Genomic DNA, 13,665 nt, shown 5'->3' with positions numbered 1-13,665 from the left:
GCCAAAGTAGACAAACCCTGTAGAATTGGAGAAAACCTTTGCCAAGTATAAATCTGACAGAAGACTCTCTAGAATACACAAAGAATTCAGAAATATACCCACTAGGTGTCTTAGGGTTTTTACTGCTGTGAACAGACACCATGACCAAGGCAACTCTTCTAAGGAGAATATTTAATTGGGGCTGGTTTACAGGTTCAGAGGTTCCGTCCATTATCATTAAGGCAGGAGCATGGCAGCATCCAGGCAGGCATGGTGTAGGAAGAGCGTAGAGTTCTACATCTTATTCCGAAGGTAAACAGGAGAAGACTGGCTTCCAGATAGCTGGGATGAGGATGTTAAAGGCCATTTCCAAAGTGACACACCTACTCCAACAAGTCCACACCTCCAAATAGTGCCACTTTCTAGGCCAAGCATACTCAAATCATGACACTAGGTATAACAAAGGACTAATAAAAACTGGCCATGGAACAGAGAATTCTCAAAAGAAAAAGAAATACAAGTGGCTAATAAACCTTTGAGAAAGTGTATGACGTCATTGACCATCAGAGATATGCAAACGAAAACTACTATAAGGCTGCAGACTTGCTCTCTGCCTCCCAATGTGGGAGCTGACTTTTACCCCGCCTTCCTTGTGTGCACTTGAGAGGAATATCCCCCCAGCCCTGCTGGTCCTACGCAGTTTACAATTAGCTCAGCATCCTTTGCGGATCCAGAGCATCTCCGCGGTGCTAACTGCCCCACGTCCAGGCTCACTCAGCCTGGAGCTGTGAGGTGTCTCGGCAGGTAGAAGTTCTGGCCAACAAGCCTGAGGATCTGAGTTCGATGCCCTGAACCCACAAGGTGGAAGGCTAGAACAGACCACACAAGTTGCCGTCCACAGGCACCTGTAAAATAAATAAGATCCATACTTTAAAGAAAAAAATCGAATTTCAAATTTTCTTAAGGGACTCAAATTAATTCTGACTTACTATTCACCATTCAGAAAAGTTGTGAATATTGGTTTGCTATGCAAGATTATTTTGAACGTCGAAGAACCCATTTTTTTGATATTACCTGTCAGAATTCTGATACCATGTAATCCATATTTTATCATTATTGTTAGGAGGACAGATGTGCCAATTAAATAGTATGAGTACAAAATTCCAGAATAGTCAGATTATTGGCTTCCTGAAGTCTATAAGCCATCACCAGGTGAGGTGTGTAGTTGAGTGGTACAATTGCTTGTCTAGCATGTGCAAGGCCTGGGCTGGAGCCCTAGCTTCACAAATAAGTGAATACACATTCTATTGAAGAATGAACTCACTTCTTTAATAGGTTTATATGTAAATTATTTGGAGAATATACCTCATCTCATTCACAATGGCCAAGATAAAGCAAAACAAATGACAACAAGTTCTGGCAAGGGTATGAGGAAAGAGTAACACTTACTCATTCTGGTTTGTGGAACCACTATAGAAGTCAGTTTGAAGTATTTGGAAAGAGTTAAAAAATGGAACTACCATATAAACCAGGCATATCACTGAAACCGTATATCCAAATGGTTCCATTGTCTTTGCCAGAGACACTTGCACATCCATCTCCACCAGTGCTCTGTTGACATCCCCATTAAGAGATGGAATCAGGCTGCATGTCCATCAGCTGATGAATGGATAATGAAAATGTGGTTAATTTGAATGGGAATTTATTAAGCTGTAAAAACTGAAATTATGAAAATTTCAGGAAAATATTATACTGAGTATGGTAACCCAGGTTGAGCGAGAGACACTGCATATTCTTCCTCATATGTGGGTTATAGCTGTGAGTTTTTAGATTTTTGTGTTTAATTTGGAGTACCTGCAGACCTCTGAAGCTAAAATGTGTCCATGAGAGGCAAAGGAGAAGAGCTTTGAAGGGAAGAATGCATATGATATAAAAGTAAATGGGGGTAGGGAGGATCTTGTAAATTAAAGATTTACACAGGGATGGGAGTTGAGGAGAAGAGGAGAAGAAAGGGGAGAGATGGGTTAACCAAAATTGATAATATGTGAAAAAGGAAAGCCAGTACTTGTAAGACAACATGTGTTGATAATGCAATCATAAGGTTACAATACAAGCTATTGCTATTGCTTTTCATTGCTCACCAGGATTAGTAAGATCTCATTGAAGACACAACACACTTTGGTTGCAGGACAAAGAGCAATGAAGTTTGAATTGACCTGAAAACTTACTTCCTGGCGACCAGTTTTCTTAGTGCTGGAAGGTTTTATGTAGGCCACTGGGAGAGAAAAGACATCAATGGTATCCCTACAGCCAACTTTGCACAGTATAATACTGACACTCTAGCAAGATGCATTCATTGGTACAATAATGAAACAAAGGTTATGGGGACAACCAACTTCTGTTGGGTTACTTTTGAGACCTACTCCTCAGGAAGAAATTCACCCTGGTACTATATTCCCTGTCAAATATCTATGGCCCAGGGCAACACAGGCTGTAAGGGGAATCTACTGTTGTTTGGCTAAATGACAAACTGCCTTCTAAATGCGTATTTTTTTTTAAAAAAGATTTATTTATTCTATTTATGAGTATACCATAGCGGTCTTTAGACACACCAGAATAGGGCATCAGATCCCATTACAGATGGTTGTGAGCCACCATGTGGTTGCTGGGAATTGAACTCAGGACGTCTGGCAGAGCAGTCAGGTTTCTTAACCGCTGAGCTATCTCTCCAGCCCAAAGGAGCATGTCTTTTTTCTTTTCCTTTCTTTTCTTTTCTTTCTTTCTTTCTTTCTTTCTTTCTTTCTTTCTTTCTTTTTTTTTTAAGATTTTATATATATGATCAGTATGCTGTAGCTGTCTTCAGACACACCAGAAGAAGACATCAGATCCCATTACAGATAGTTGTGAGCCAATGTGGTTGCTGGGTATTGAACTCAGGACCCCTGGAAGAGCAGTCAGCACTCTTAACCGCTGAGCCATCTCTCTAGCCCCCTAAACGTGTATTTTTATACCCATAGATTAATGCTGCCCTTAGCCTTGACTGGAGAAGTTTCCCACTGAGCTGGTCAGCAATCAGTGCTGAGACTCATGACTGGTTAAAGTGCTGTGAATTAGTGTTGATCTAGAACTCACCTATAAATGAGATAACTGTATCCATGTCTTTCCTCAGTGCCCAGGGAATATCTCACAAGAGAAGCAGAAAGAATGTAAGAGCTGGGGTTGGGAGAGTAATGTTGTCAAATTTGTGTTGGAACATGACACGACTACTGTATCTGTGATTTCACTGAGGATATGATAACCTTCACAAGATCATGTCAGCAAGGTCAGTGACTATTTCAGGAGATAGCACTCAGCAGGTTATTAACAATAAAGAAGAGGAAGACATACTGGTGGTTCTTGGTGAAGAGGAGAGAGGAATTGCAGGTGCATCTGATCTAGATGTACTGTTTACATGAATGAAATTGTCAAAGAATAAATATCCCCTCTGTTATTTATTTAGTTCAGGGCTGCGGAGCTGGCTCTATGAGTAAATAGACTTGCTGCCAAGCTTGATGACTTGTTTTTATCCATCAGATTCACGGTGAAAATAAGGAACTGATTCCCACAAATTGTTGATGACCACTGTGGCAATACACACCTCCCATCGTAACCAACCAACTAACCAAATAAGTGTAATAAAAACTTTGGTAAAGTATTTATGTTAAATGCTTAAATAATTAATGAATGTGATAAGGGAAATAGGCAAGAAAAATAAAAAAAAAAAAGGGAGAAACAAGGTCAAATATATGAAGGGACAGAGGAGAGAGTGGAGGCATTATACAGGGGAAGGGAGAAGAGCAAGAGATTTGGAAAAAACTAAAAATTTCCTAAACATGGGAAAATGTACAACCAAATCATATAAATATATGGAGAATAAAATAAAAACACACTACTTTTAAAAAAAGAACAATTATTTATTTGATTCTATGTGCATGAGTGTTTTGCCTGCATGTGTGTTCGTATGTGTACAATTTTATGCAGTGCTTGCAGCAGCCACCAGAGGGCATCGGACTCTCCTGGAACTGGGGATAGAGATAGTTGTGAAGGGATGTCTGTTGGTTCTGGGAATCATCGCCAAAGCCTCCTGAAGAGCAGCTTATAACATGTTTATTTAAGATTTAAGCAGGGATGAGAGTTGGGGGTAAGTGAAGAAGAAGGGGTGTAATGGAGGTATCCCAGACTAAAAATATGTGAAAAATACTCCATTGAAACCTATTACTTGTAAAACCTCTATGGAAACCTGCGATGTGTAAGACAATTAAAAACATAACTAAAAAGCAAAAGTTTGGATATAGGCCCTGTGCATCTGTGGACAATGAAATCATAAGACTCCTACAGAGGCTGTTGCCATGGCTTGGGGTCATTCACCAGAAGTAGGTTGTAAGGCTCCCATATGTGAGTCATTTCACTAGACTCTGTCGGCATAATGCTATTGTGCTCTGTGTAAAGATTATCCTTGTATTATCCAATGCTGACCTCTCTGCCCCTGTATCTGATTGCAATCTGGACATGACATTGTAATGCTTGTTCTAAGATTGTTATATAAACATCACTCCCATTTAGTCTCTGATTTGTCAATAAAAGATGATCAGCTAATGGCTGAGCAGGGGAGAGAACAGGGCTGGACTTACAGTTCCAGCAGGGGGACGGGTAGAGAGAGGCAAAGGAAGGAATCGTCACATGGAAAGGGTCCAGGAGATACAGTGAGAACACAGCGGGAACAGAGAGAACCAGATCAACATCAAAATGCAAGCATCTGTGGGGATTTTGGCTTGGAGGTAGCCAGATTAGTTTAGAGAACTAAGATAGATTACCAACTGCTCAGATATTGTATCATAAAACTTATCAAATTAATCTTGTAGTCTCTGTCTCACTTATTGGGGAGCTAGCCAGGATAAAGAGAAAACTATCACTTATGAAATTGCAATAGCAAGCATCCAAATCTTGTTTACCATATAATGTTTTAAAAGGATGTTTTCATATAAATATATAATTTACTGTGCACACTCATATGTGCATGCATGGAGGCCATCAGTTAATGTCAGATGTCATCTCCTTTATTGGTCTCTACCTTATTGTTTGGAGACAGGGTCTCTCAAGCTTCTGCTTCAGTTGACTGGGTCACCAGCAAGTCACCCAGCACTGGGGTTACCAAAGCGTGCCATTATGCTGTGATTTATGTGGGTGCTGCGGACTTGATCAGGTCCTTATGTCTGCACACCACACACACTTTACCCACCAAACCATCTCTTTAGTCTTACAAGACCTTTTTTAAAAGAAAAAAATAAAAATCTTGACTCTTACTGTGGTAACTTCATACAAGAGTTACAAACTAAAGCATCTACATAAGACTGTTAAATTGATTGTTGTTTTATATCAAACAACTTTTATAATACTCATTTTTATTGTCATAATATTTTATAAATTTTAAAGAATATGACAAAAAAGATATTTAGGTATTGAAGGGGGGTCTCTGGGAAGAGTTGGGGTACAAAAGGAAAACAGGAATGTGATTTAATTCTATTTACTTAAAATATGTTTTTTTATGGTTTTTCGAGACAGGGTTTCTCTGTGTAGCCCTGGCTGTTCTGGAACTCACTCTGTAGATCAGGCTGGCCTCGAACTCAGAGATCCGCCTGCCTCTGCCAGGATTAAAGGTATGCACCACCACCGCCCAGCATAAATGGACTTTTAAAGGAACCAAAATTCTCACTACCTGTTGCCTTGGATTATGTAACCTCCGTCTCTTGGAGGACAGGCAGGTCTATTCCTCTGTGCACTCCCAGTGTTCTCAGGCTCATTGCATCTGTCCCCACATCCTACAGCCCCATGAGTTAGGTAGTGAGAGTCTCTCTCTCTCTTTTTTTAATATTTATTTATTTATTGATCTATTTATTTATTATATGTAAGTACACTGTAGCTGTCTTCAGACACCCCAGAGGAGGGCATCAGATCTCATTGAGGATGGTTGTGAGCCACCATGTGGTTGCTGGGATTTGAACTCAGGACCCTCGGAAGAGCAGTCAGTGCTCTTCCCTGCTGAGCCATCTCTCCAGCCCCCGAGAGTCTCTTTTATTGTTTGTTTAGAAGTCCCAACTTGAGTGATTCAGTGGTCAACTGTTCTGTGATTATGGTGGTGTCTGTCCTGGACTTTTACTAAGGTCTCCAGCTGCCTGATGAATCATGCAATTTCCCTTCCTCTGCATTAAAAGGTTGGTCCTCAGGGGCTCTTTTTTTTTTAAATTATCATTTTGATCCTGTTTTCTTCCTCCTTGTTCTCCACTTCTTCTAGTGGGTTCCTGCTATACCAATCCCAGTAGAATCTGTGTGACAAGTTCCACAGACTGAGGCAAAAACCTTAAAAGAAGGAGGACTCCTGGAACCGGTTGTGGAGCAAAATATTGAGCCGTAGCGCTTGTGGCAATTTATCTATTTTATCATCTCTTTATCTTTCTTGTTCTTATTTACAAGATGTTCCTGATAGACTAGGCTAAGATCTTAAGCAAGAATAATGGGTAAGAAACCATCCCTTGAGACGGGGTCACTAGCCATGACCTTATCTTCAGAAAATCCAGTGCTTCACTTTATAAATCATTTACAAGATAGTATTGATAGCTAAAAACTTTCCCAACAATAAAATTTTATAGGGCTGCATGTGTGTCGTTGGAAGTAGTCTTTGGGATATTGTTTTAGAAAGCCTTAAATAAAAAGAATTAAAAGAGTTTAAATTTACGCCTTGAAGATTTACAAAAAAACCAAGTACTAGATGTTAAATAATAACTGATTATAAAAATTTATTAACTTGTTCTTGGAAATTTGCCAATAGCCTTGGATGATTTTTATTGTGCCAAATAACAATGATATTACCTGTTCTATCTTTGATTACTTCACTGAACACCTTTTCAGAAGTTGTAATACTTGGATGATTTTGTATTTTATTGTGTCACATGGCTCTGATGGTATCTATCATACCATCATATGATATGATGGACTATTTGACTGCTTCCCTGAACACATCTTCTCAGAATTATAGTACTTGTTCCTTTCTGCATAAAAACCCTTGTTTGCGAGCTTCAGAACTACAGTCAGATTCAAGGTGCCTCTGTGTTTGTTTTCAATTTGTCACCACTGAGTCCTTACCCACCTAGCCTTTGAGGACCCTTGTCCCAGGGATCCCCATACCCGACTGGGGCGGTCCATGGCAGGTTCCAAGTTTTAGGATTGTAGGAAGAGCTCTTTAGCACAGATCAGACTTGCTCTATCTGTTCCCTGCATTCTGCCAGCTGTGTGGACTAAGAAGACAACATGCGGCTTCATCATTTATCTGTTTGCACGCTGAGGTCAGAGGCTGGAGAAGGACAGAATCTACACGTCCAGGGCTAATGTGGAGACTCTCTGTTGGCTCCTATCTTAGTCATAGAGGCAAGTTCTCATAACTGAACCCAGAGCTTGGCAGTAAAGCTGCTACAGTTAGTTTAGCCAGCTTGCACTGAGGAACCCTGGTCTCTGGTTCAGCAGGATTGTAGAATTGTTTTCCAGCTGCACACTCAGTGACCACAGTACAGAAGGCTGACCTTATACCAAGCCAATCTTTGTTTTTCTTTTCTCCTGTCCATTAGTTTTCTTTCTTCTACAGTTCTCTCTTCTCTTTTAAAAAACAACTTTACAAGCATTTATTTAAGTCACACCATAGGCAAGCTGTCAGAACAAAGATGAGAATGATGTGGAACCCAGCCTTAAAGTTCTTATAGAGCCTCTAAGTTAGAAGAGAATTCAGACACAGCACTAATCCCAAAGGAAAGTCACTGTAGTTTAATGCTTGTCTTCCTACCATACAGCAATAAGGACCAAAACTAAATCTAGGTGAGCATGGAGCTACCACAGCTGTAATCACTTAGGAGGCGGAGACAGGAGGACCAGGAGTTCAAGGTCATCCTGTGGCTACAGAGTGTCTGAGACTAGCCTGGAGTACATGATGCTTTGTCTTAAAAACGGAAAACAAAAACAAAAACAAAAACAAAAACAAAAAAACAAAAAACAAAAACAAAAACAAAAACAAAAAAACAAAAAACAAAAACAAAAACAAAAACAAAACAAACCCAGCAGACTGAGTTTATTCTTGTTACTTTATTCTTAGCGTCTATCACACTGTCTAACTTGTAATCCTCCTGCCTCAGCCTCCTGACTCAGTACATATGAATTTTGTCAAATTATTGCTACTTGACCAACACATTCATGTTCTTATCATTATCAAGGGATGCAGTTCAGTATTGTATTCAGTTTATTTTGAGACAACCAGCTCCTTAGCTAACAATGAAGAAGACACAAACTTAAAAGAACTACTAACTTTTAAAATCATATTTCCCCCCCAGAATTACTTGTGTGTAAAAGAGGAATATACTACATGAGGTTCACAGTATCTTCTCAGGCTTATGCAGAATTGAGGAATTTTAAAGCAAAACTTCTCATTAAACTTGTTTGAAGATAACTGCAAACCTGACATTCTTGAAGATGCATTATTCTTTACTTAAATATGTTCTTTTTTTTTTAAGATTTATTTTATTTATTTTATGTGTGTGAGTACACTGTAACTGTACAGATGGCAGTGAGCCATCATGTGTGTGGCTGCTGTTGAACTCAGGACCTCTGTCAGCCCTGCTCAATCTGGCCCCTCTCACTCTGGCATAATTTACTGTAGCTGTCTTCAGATGCACCAGAAGAGGGCTTCTGATCTCATTAAGGGTGGTTATGAGCCACCATGTGGTTGCTGGGATCCGAACTCAGGACCTTCGGAAGAGCAGTCAGTGCTCTTACCTGCTGAGCCATCAGGCCAGCCCCAATATGTTCTTTTTTTTAAATATTTATTTTGTTGTATTGAAATTAAACAATGTGTATGGCTGTATTTCCTGTGTGTATTTAAGTGCACCATGTCCATGAGGTGCTTGCAGAGGCCCAGTAAACTGAAACTGGAGTTTCAGAGAGTTGTGAGCCTGCATGTGGGTTCCAGGACTTGAATCTGGGTCCTCTGGAAGAGCAGCCAGTGTTCTTCACTGCTGAACCATCTCTCAGCAGTGGTAAGAGGTATAGCCTTCAGTATGTGGGGTCTAGTGAAGGTGTTTAGGTGTTGTGTGTATGTCCTTAAAGTGGTTTGTGTGACCCTGTCCCTTCTATTGCTTTTGCTTCCTGTTTTTGGGATGAACAGTTTACGTGGCTACATGTCGACCACCAGTGTAATCCAACACTACTGTGAAAGATGTAGATCATTAGATCAGCTCAATTATGTCATGGAAACTCTGAGATCATAAGTCCACATAACCTTGTGTCTTTATAGTTCTCTTTTTTAAAATATATATACCAGCTGTTTGGGTATAGTGAATAAAAGCTGATATTTGTTGGCCTAGGCATTTTGGATAAGGGATATCCAACTTTTACCTAAATTAAACTTTTAAATAATTTGAGGTAAATTTTTCTTTGTGAACAGGTGTCTTAGATTCAATAATTTGCATTACATCACTATTATGTGAAATGAATTTATTAACAAGTAAGCTCCCATCGTATAATATTGGGAGTTTTTGAAAGGTTAAGATTGCCAGCAGGGGTCATAAGGCTGACACAATGACAGGAGTGATGCTTTCATGGGAAGATCAAGAACAATCCACACATGCAGGAGGGAAAGTCAGGTGTGGACATGAGGATGATTGATCTCCCCAAGGATCTGACCATGGTGGCACCTGGATCTTAGGTGGCCAGTGTGTGGATGTGTGAGAAATAAGTCTACAGGACTTTATTGCTGTCTTGTTGTTATTATTATTATTATTATTATTATTATTATTATTATTATTTCCTTTTTCTGTTTCTTTTTCAGCCCTTCTTACTTAGGTACTGATGACTGTATTCTATTTCAAGGAAAACAACGTGTTAGTTCTGGAAATAGGAGTTGATATTATCAACAAACAAAAGCAACATTGCCAGTAATCAAGAGTCACAAGTCAAGGGTGTACTGGAAATGTCAAATACCAACAGCAGACACTCTTTGTAATCAACAGTTTATTAGGTATTATAGCAGTTCTTCATGTTCATAACAAAGACAGGTAATGACAGAAAGAAGGACCTCAGGATTCTTCTCTGGTCCTGGGACAGAATTACAGATGTTCTTTATTGTCTCTAGAAGGATTCTGATAGGTAGTTTTAGACATTGATTGGTCAATAGCAAACTTGTAATTGGTGGTTATGGTTTCTTTTACTTTGGTTCTTAAAGTCTTCTTGTTGATAGAATCTGTAAGTCATACTAGTTACTTTCTAACACAGGCTTAATGAGGGCAAGAAGTAATGTTCAAGGTGTGTGTGGGTCTATGTGTGTGTGGGTGTATGTGTGTGTGTGTATGTCTGTGTCCTTTGTGAAATGCAATGAGCACATCAGAGCAGGATGCAAGAAAAGAAAGGAATAATTGTACACAAGTTCCAGAGAGGTAGAGGTTACAACAGAAAATTATTTTAAGGAAATATAGTAGTGACACCGAGCCCAGCATGTGTGTGTGTGTGTGTGTGTGTGTGTGTGTGTGTGTGTGTGTCTGTCCAAGCATGCACGTAGAGTTCAAATACAGAGAAGAAGATTTTAGGGTATGTAGAGAGTTGAAGAGGGATTGGGGATTGTCAGGGTCTGACACAGCATTACCCATGACCCTAGTCCTTAGGTTTTCCCATAGTCACAGTGGATTGGCTAGTGTAAAGAAAAGATGTCAGAGTGGGAATTTATCTATGCTTCCCTGGTATAAACCAGTTTGTCTTGTGATTGTTAGTAGCTGTGGGCAACTTGAGTTTGAGCAATTTTTATTTTATTTTATAAGGTATTTTCTTTATTTATATGTCATATTATATCTCCTTTCCCTGTTTCACCTCCAAAACAAAAACAAAAACAAAAACCAAAACCAAAAAAACAAAAAACAACAAGAACAAACCCCTGTACCCTCCCCCTTCCCCTGCTTGCCACCCTCTCCTGCTTACTGGCCCTGGCATTCTCCTAAATGTTTCTTTAAGGAGAACTTTGGCATCTTCAGCCACTGTATCAAGAAAATGAAATTCTAAGTAATAGGTTTTCGCGAAGTAAAGACCTGTTGCCAGGAGCCCACCATTAGCAGAGGCAAATTTCTTCAAACACTTCAAAAGCAATCTTCCTAATGTTTCCTCTTTCTTAAAATTCAACAAATAAGGAGATTTAAGTTTTTCTTTCAGTTGTTCAACAGGCACTTTGGCATCCTTAGCCATGAATGAGAGGGATTCATCATCTACTCCAAAGAGTTCTTGGTAGAAGTTTAAACGCTTCTTCAGCTTCTCCATATCCAAGTCATTTAAAATTCCCACTACAGGAACAGTCGCAAAAACTCCATCCTTCATGGCATTCAACCAGATAAACTGCTTAGTAGAATTGTACTTTTTTTGAATGGCTGCCTCAGTAATATTAGTCATGGAAAGCAGGAAATTGTGGCGCTTTTCAGCAGGAAGGTCCTTAATCAGGGTCTCCATCAGGACTGGGAAATCATAGTCAGATAAATTGTGGTTCGATATCAAGAAAACCTGAGGTTCATCAATATTATTCTCCCTAAAGATATCCAGATAGTACTTTTTGATGTGATTCAGGGTGCGTTTTCTGTCATAGGTATATGGATGACATTTCTTTTCATTTTGTAGATCAAAGTCTACCTTGGTTCTCACGAAGTAGTAATTCTTTTTCATAATTCTGATTGCTTTGGCGAGGTCTATTTCGTGTTTTGTAAATCGTGTGGAAGAAGCAATAATGAAGAAATCATACTTTTTGAACCCTACTTTTTGTAGATAATTTTTTGGTTGAAATTTCAGGGTTCCAATACCAGGCAGGTCCCATAAGATCAAATTTTTGACTTTGGGGTGTTCATATGACTTTATCTTCATGGTTGTCTCTGTTACCCCTACTTTAGCTGCACCTTCCTCTTCGGGTTTAACCTTTCTCAGGGCATTGATGAGGCTGGACTTCCCTGATCCAGACTCTCCTGTCACAGCAATATTTATTGGGGCATTATCAATAACTCTTAATGCATCACTGATTACAGATTTTGCCCTCTGAAGGTCCCCATTTTTCAGGCATAACTCTATTGAACGGGTGGTTTCCTCAGAAATGATTTTGGTTTCTGGCTTATAGTTCCTGAAATATTCAGTGAAGCTGGATGGCAAATTTCCATTGTCTTCATCATTAGGTGTATTAGAGAAGAGCTGACCCATGATTGTGAGCAAAAAAAAAAAAAAAAAAAAAAAAAAAAAAAAAAAAAAAAAAAAAAAAGGCACTGAAAGAAGAAGAGAGAGTTAGTTGCAAGAGATCAAAGATGCTTTTGGGCTTCTCACTGTGTTCTCTATGTCTCAGACTCAGCTATGTTCTGACATTGCCTAGTTCCCATGAATATGGTGCTGGTTATTCTTTGTCAACTAGATACAATCTAGATTCTTCTTGGTAGTAGAAACCTCAGTTGAGGAATTGCCTCTATCAAACTGAACTGGGGGCATGCCAGTAGGATACTTTCTTTCTTTCTTTTTTATTCTTTAATCTTTTTTTTTAGTCCAGTCTTTATCTCCCACCCTGTCTGCCCTCTGACTGTTCAACATCCCATACCTCTTTCTGCCCTGCCTCTTCTCTAAGAGGATACTCCCACCTGCACCCCAGCAGACCTCAACACATATATAGCAGAGGACTGCCAGGTCTTGACTCAGTGAGAGAAGATGCACCTAACTCTCAAGGGACTTGAGGCCCCAGGTAGTGGGACATTTTCTTCATTGAGGATTGATATGGGAGGTCCCACTCCAGTGTGGGTGTTACCATCCTGGGCCGGTGGTCCTGGGTTGTGAATTAAAACAAATGATTCAACTATGGGGATCTTCATGTGTCCCAGATCCAGCATCAGCAACTATAAAAACACATGCAACTGTGCTGCGTCTAACCTGACTGGAGTATTCTGTATGAAATCAAATGTCTTCTCCATCTGTACACATCTGTGTACAGTGTGTGTGTTCAAATGTGTGGGCACTAAACCAATATACTTCTAGTTTCTCAAACTCAAAACCAAGTAAAAATGAATACTAATCAACATCTGTGTTTCATCTATGCGAAATCTGTAATGATCACATAAATATTTGTCTGTTTTATTTTATTTTTGATGTCAGTAAGTCCAGGTAATATATTTGGTTGAAATAATTTTCAATTTACCTAGAATTTATTTTCCTTCTGTCCTTTTCGTGGTTTGGAACTCATCTTGAGAAATGTAAATTTGTAATAACATAATACATTTTTACCCTTAAAGTCTATGTTAAAATCCATTTATCACTACAATATTTCAGTGTCCTCAAGTCACCATTTAAATAGACTTTTTTTTTTCCCTGATTTTTCAAGACAGGTTTTTCTGTATAACTCTGGCTGCCCTGGAACTCATTCTGTAGACCAGGCTGGCCTCGAACTCAGAAATCCACCTGCCTCTGCCTCCCAGGTGGTGGGATTAAAGGCATGCGCCACCACTGCCTGACCACTGTTTTCTTTTAAGCTGTTTATTCCCTGAAAGTAATCCAAGTGTGCACTGCAGACATATAGGTCAATTGTGAGAGTGCTCTCTCAGTATTAGTAAGGCT

At 39.4% G+C, this 13,665-nt stretch overlaps 1 protein-coding gene across 1 annotated transcript; it reads right to left on the bottom strand.

Annotated features, from left to right (window-relative positions):
* Positions 1–6,707: 6,707 nt before the first annotated feature.
* On the bottom strand, positions 6,708–12,273 carry LOC116087476 (interferon-inducible GTPase 1-like). The gene is made up of 2 exons (XM_031366245.1): positions 11,023–12,273; positions 6,708–6,716 (listed from the first exon to the last, which is right to left on the bottom strand). The coding sequence occupies exons 1-2, from the start codon at positions 12,271–12,273 to the stop codon at positions 6,708–6,710; spliced, it is 1,260 nt and encodes a 419-aa protein (XP_031222105.1).
* Positions 12,274–13,665: the final 1,392 nt, after the last annotated feature.

The sequence above is a fragment of the Mastomys coucha genome, unplaced genomic scaffold (genome assembly GCF_008632895.1).
Source record: "Mastomys coucha isolate ucsf_1 unplaced genomic scaffold, UCSF_Mcou_1 pScaffold13, whole genome shotgun sequence".
NCBI classification, from domain to species: Eukaryota; Metazoa; Chordata; class Mammalia; order Rodentia; family Muridae; genus Mastomys; species Mastomys coucha.
This window is presented reverse-complemented; position numbering and strand designations above follow the sequence as displayed.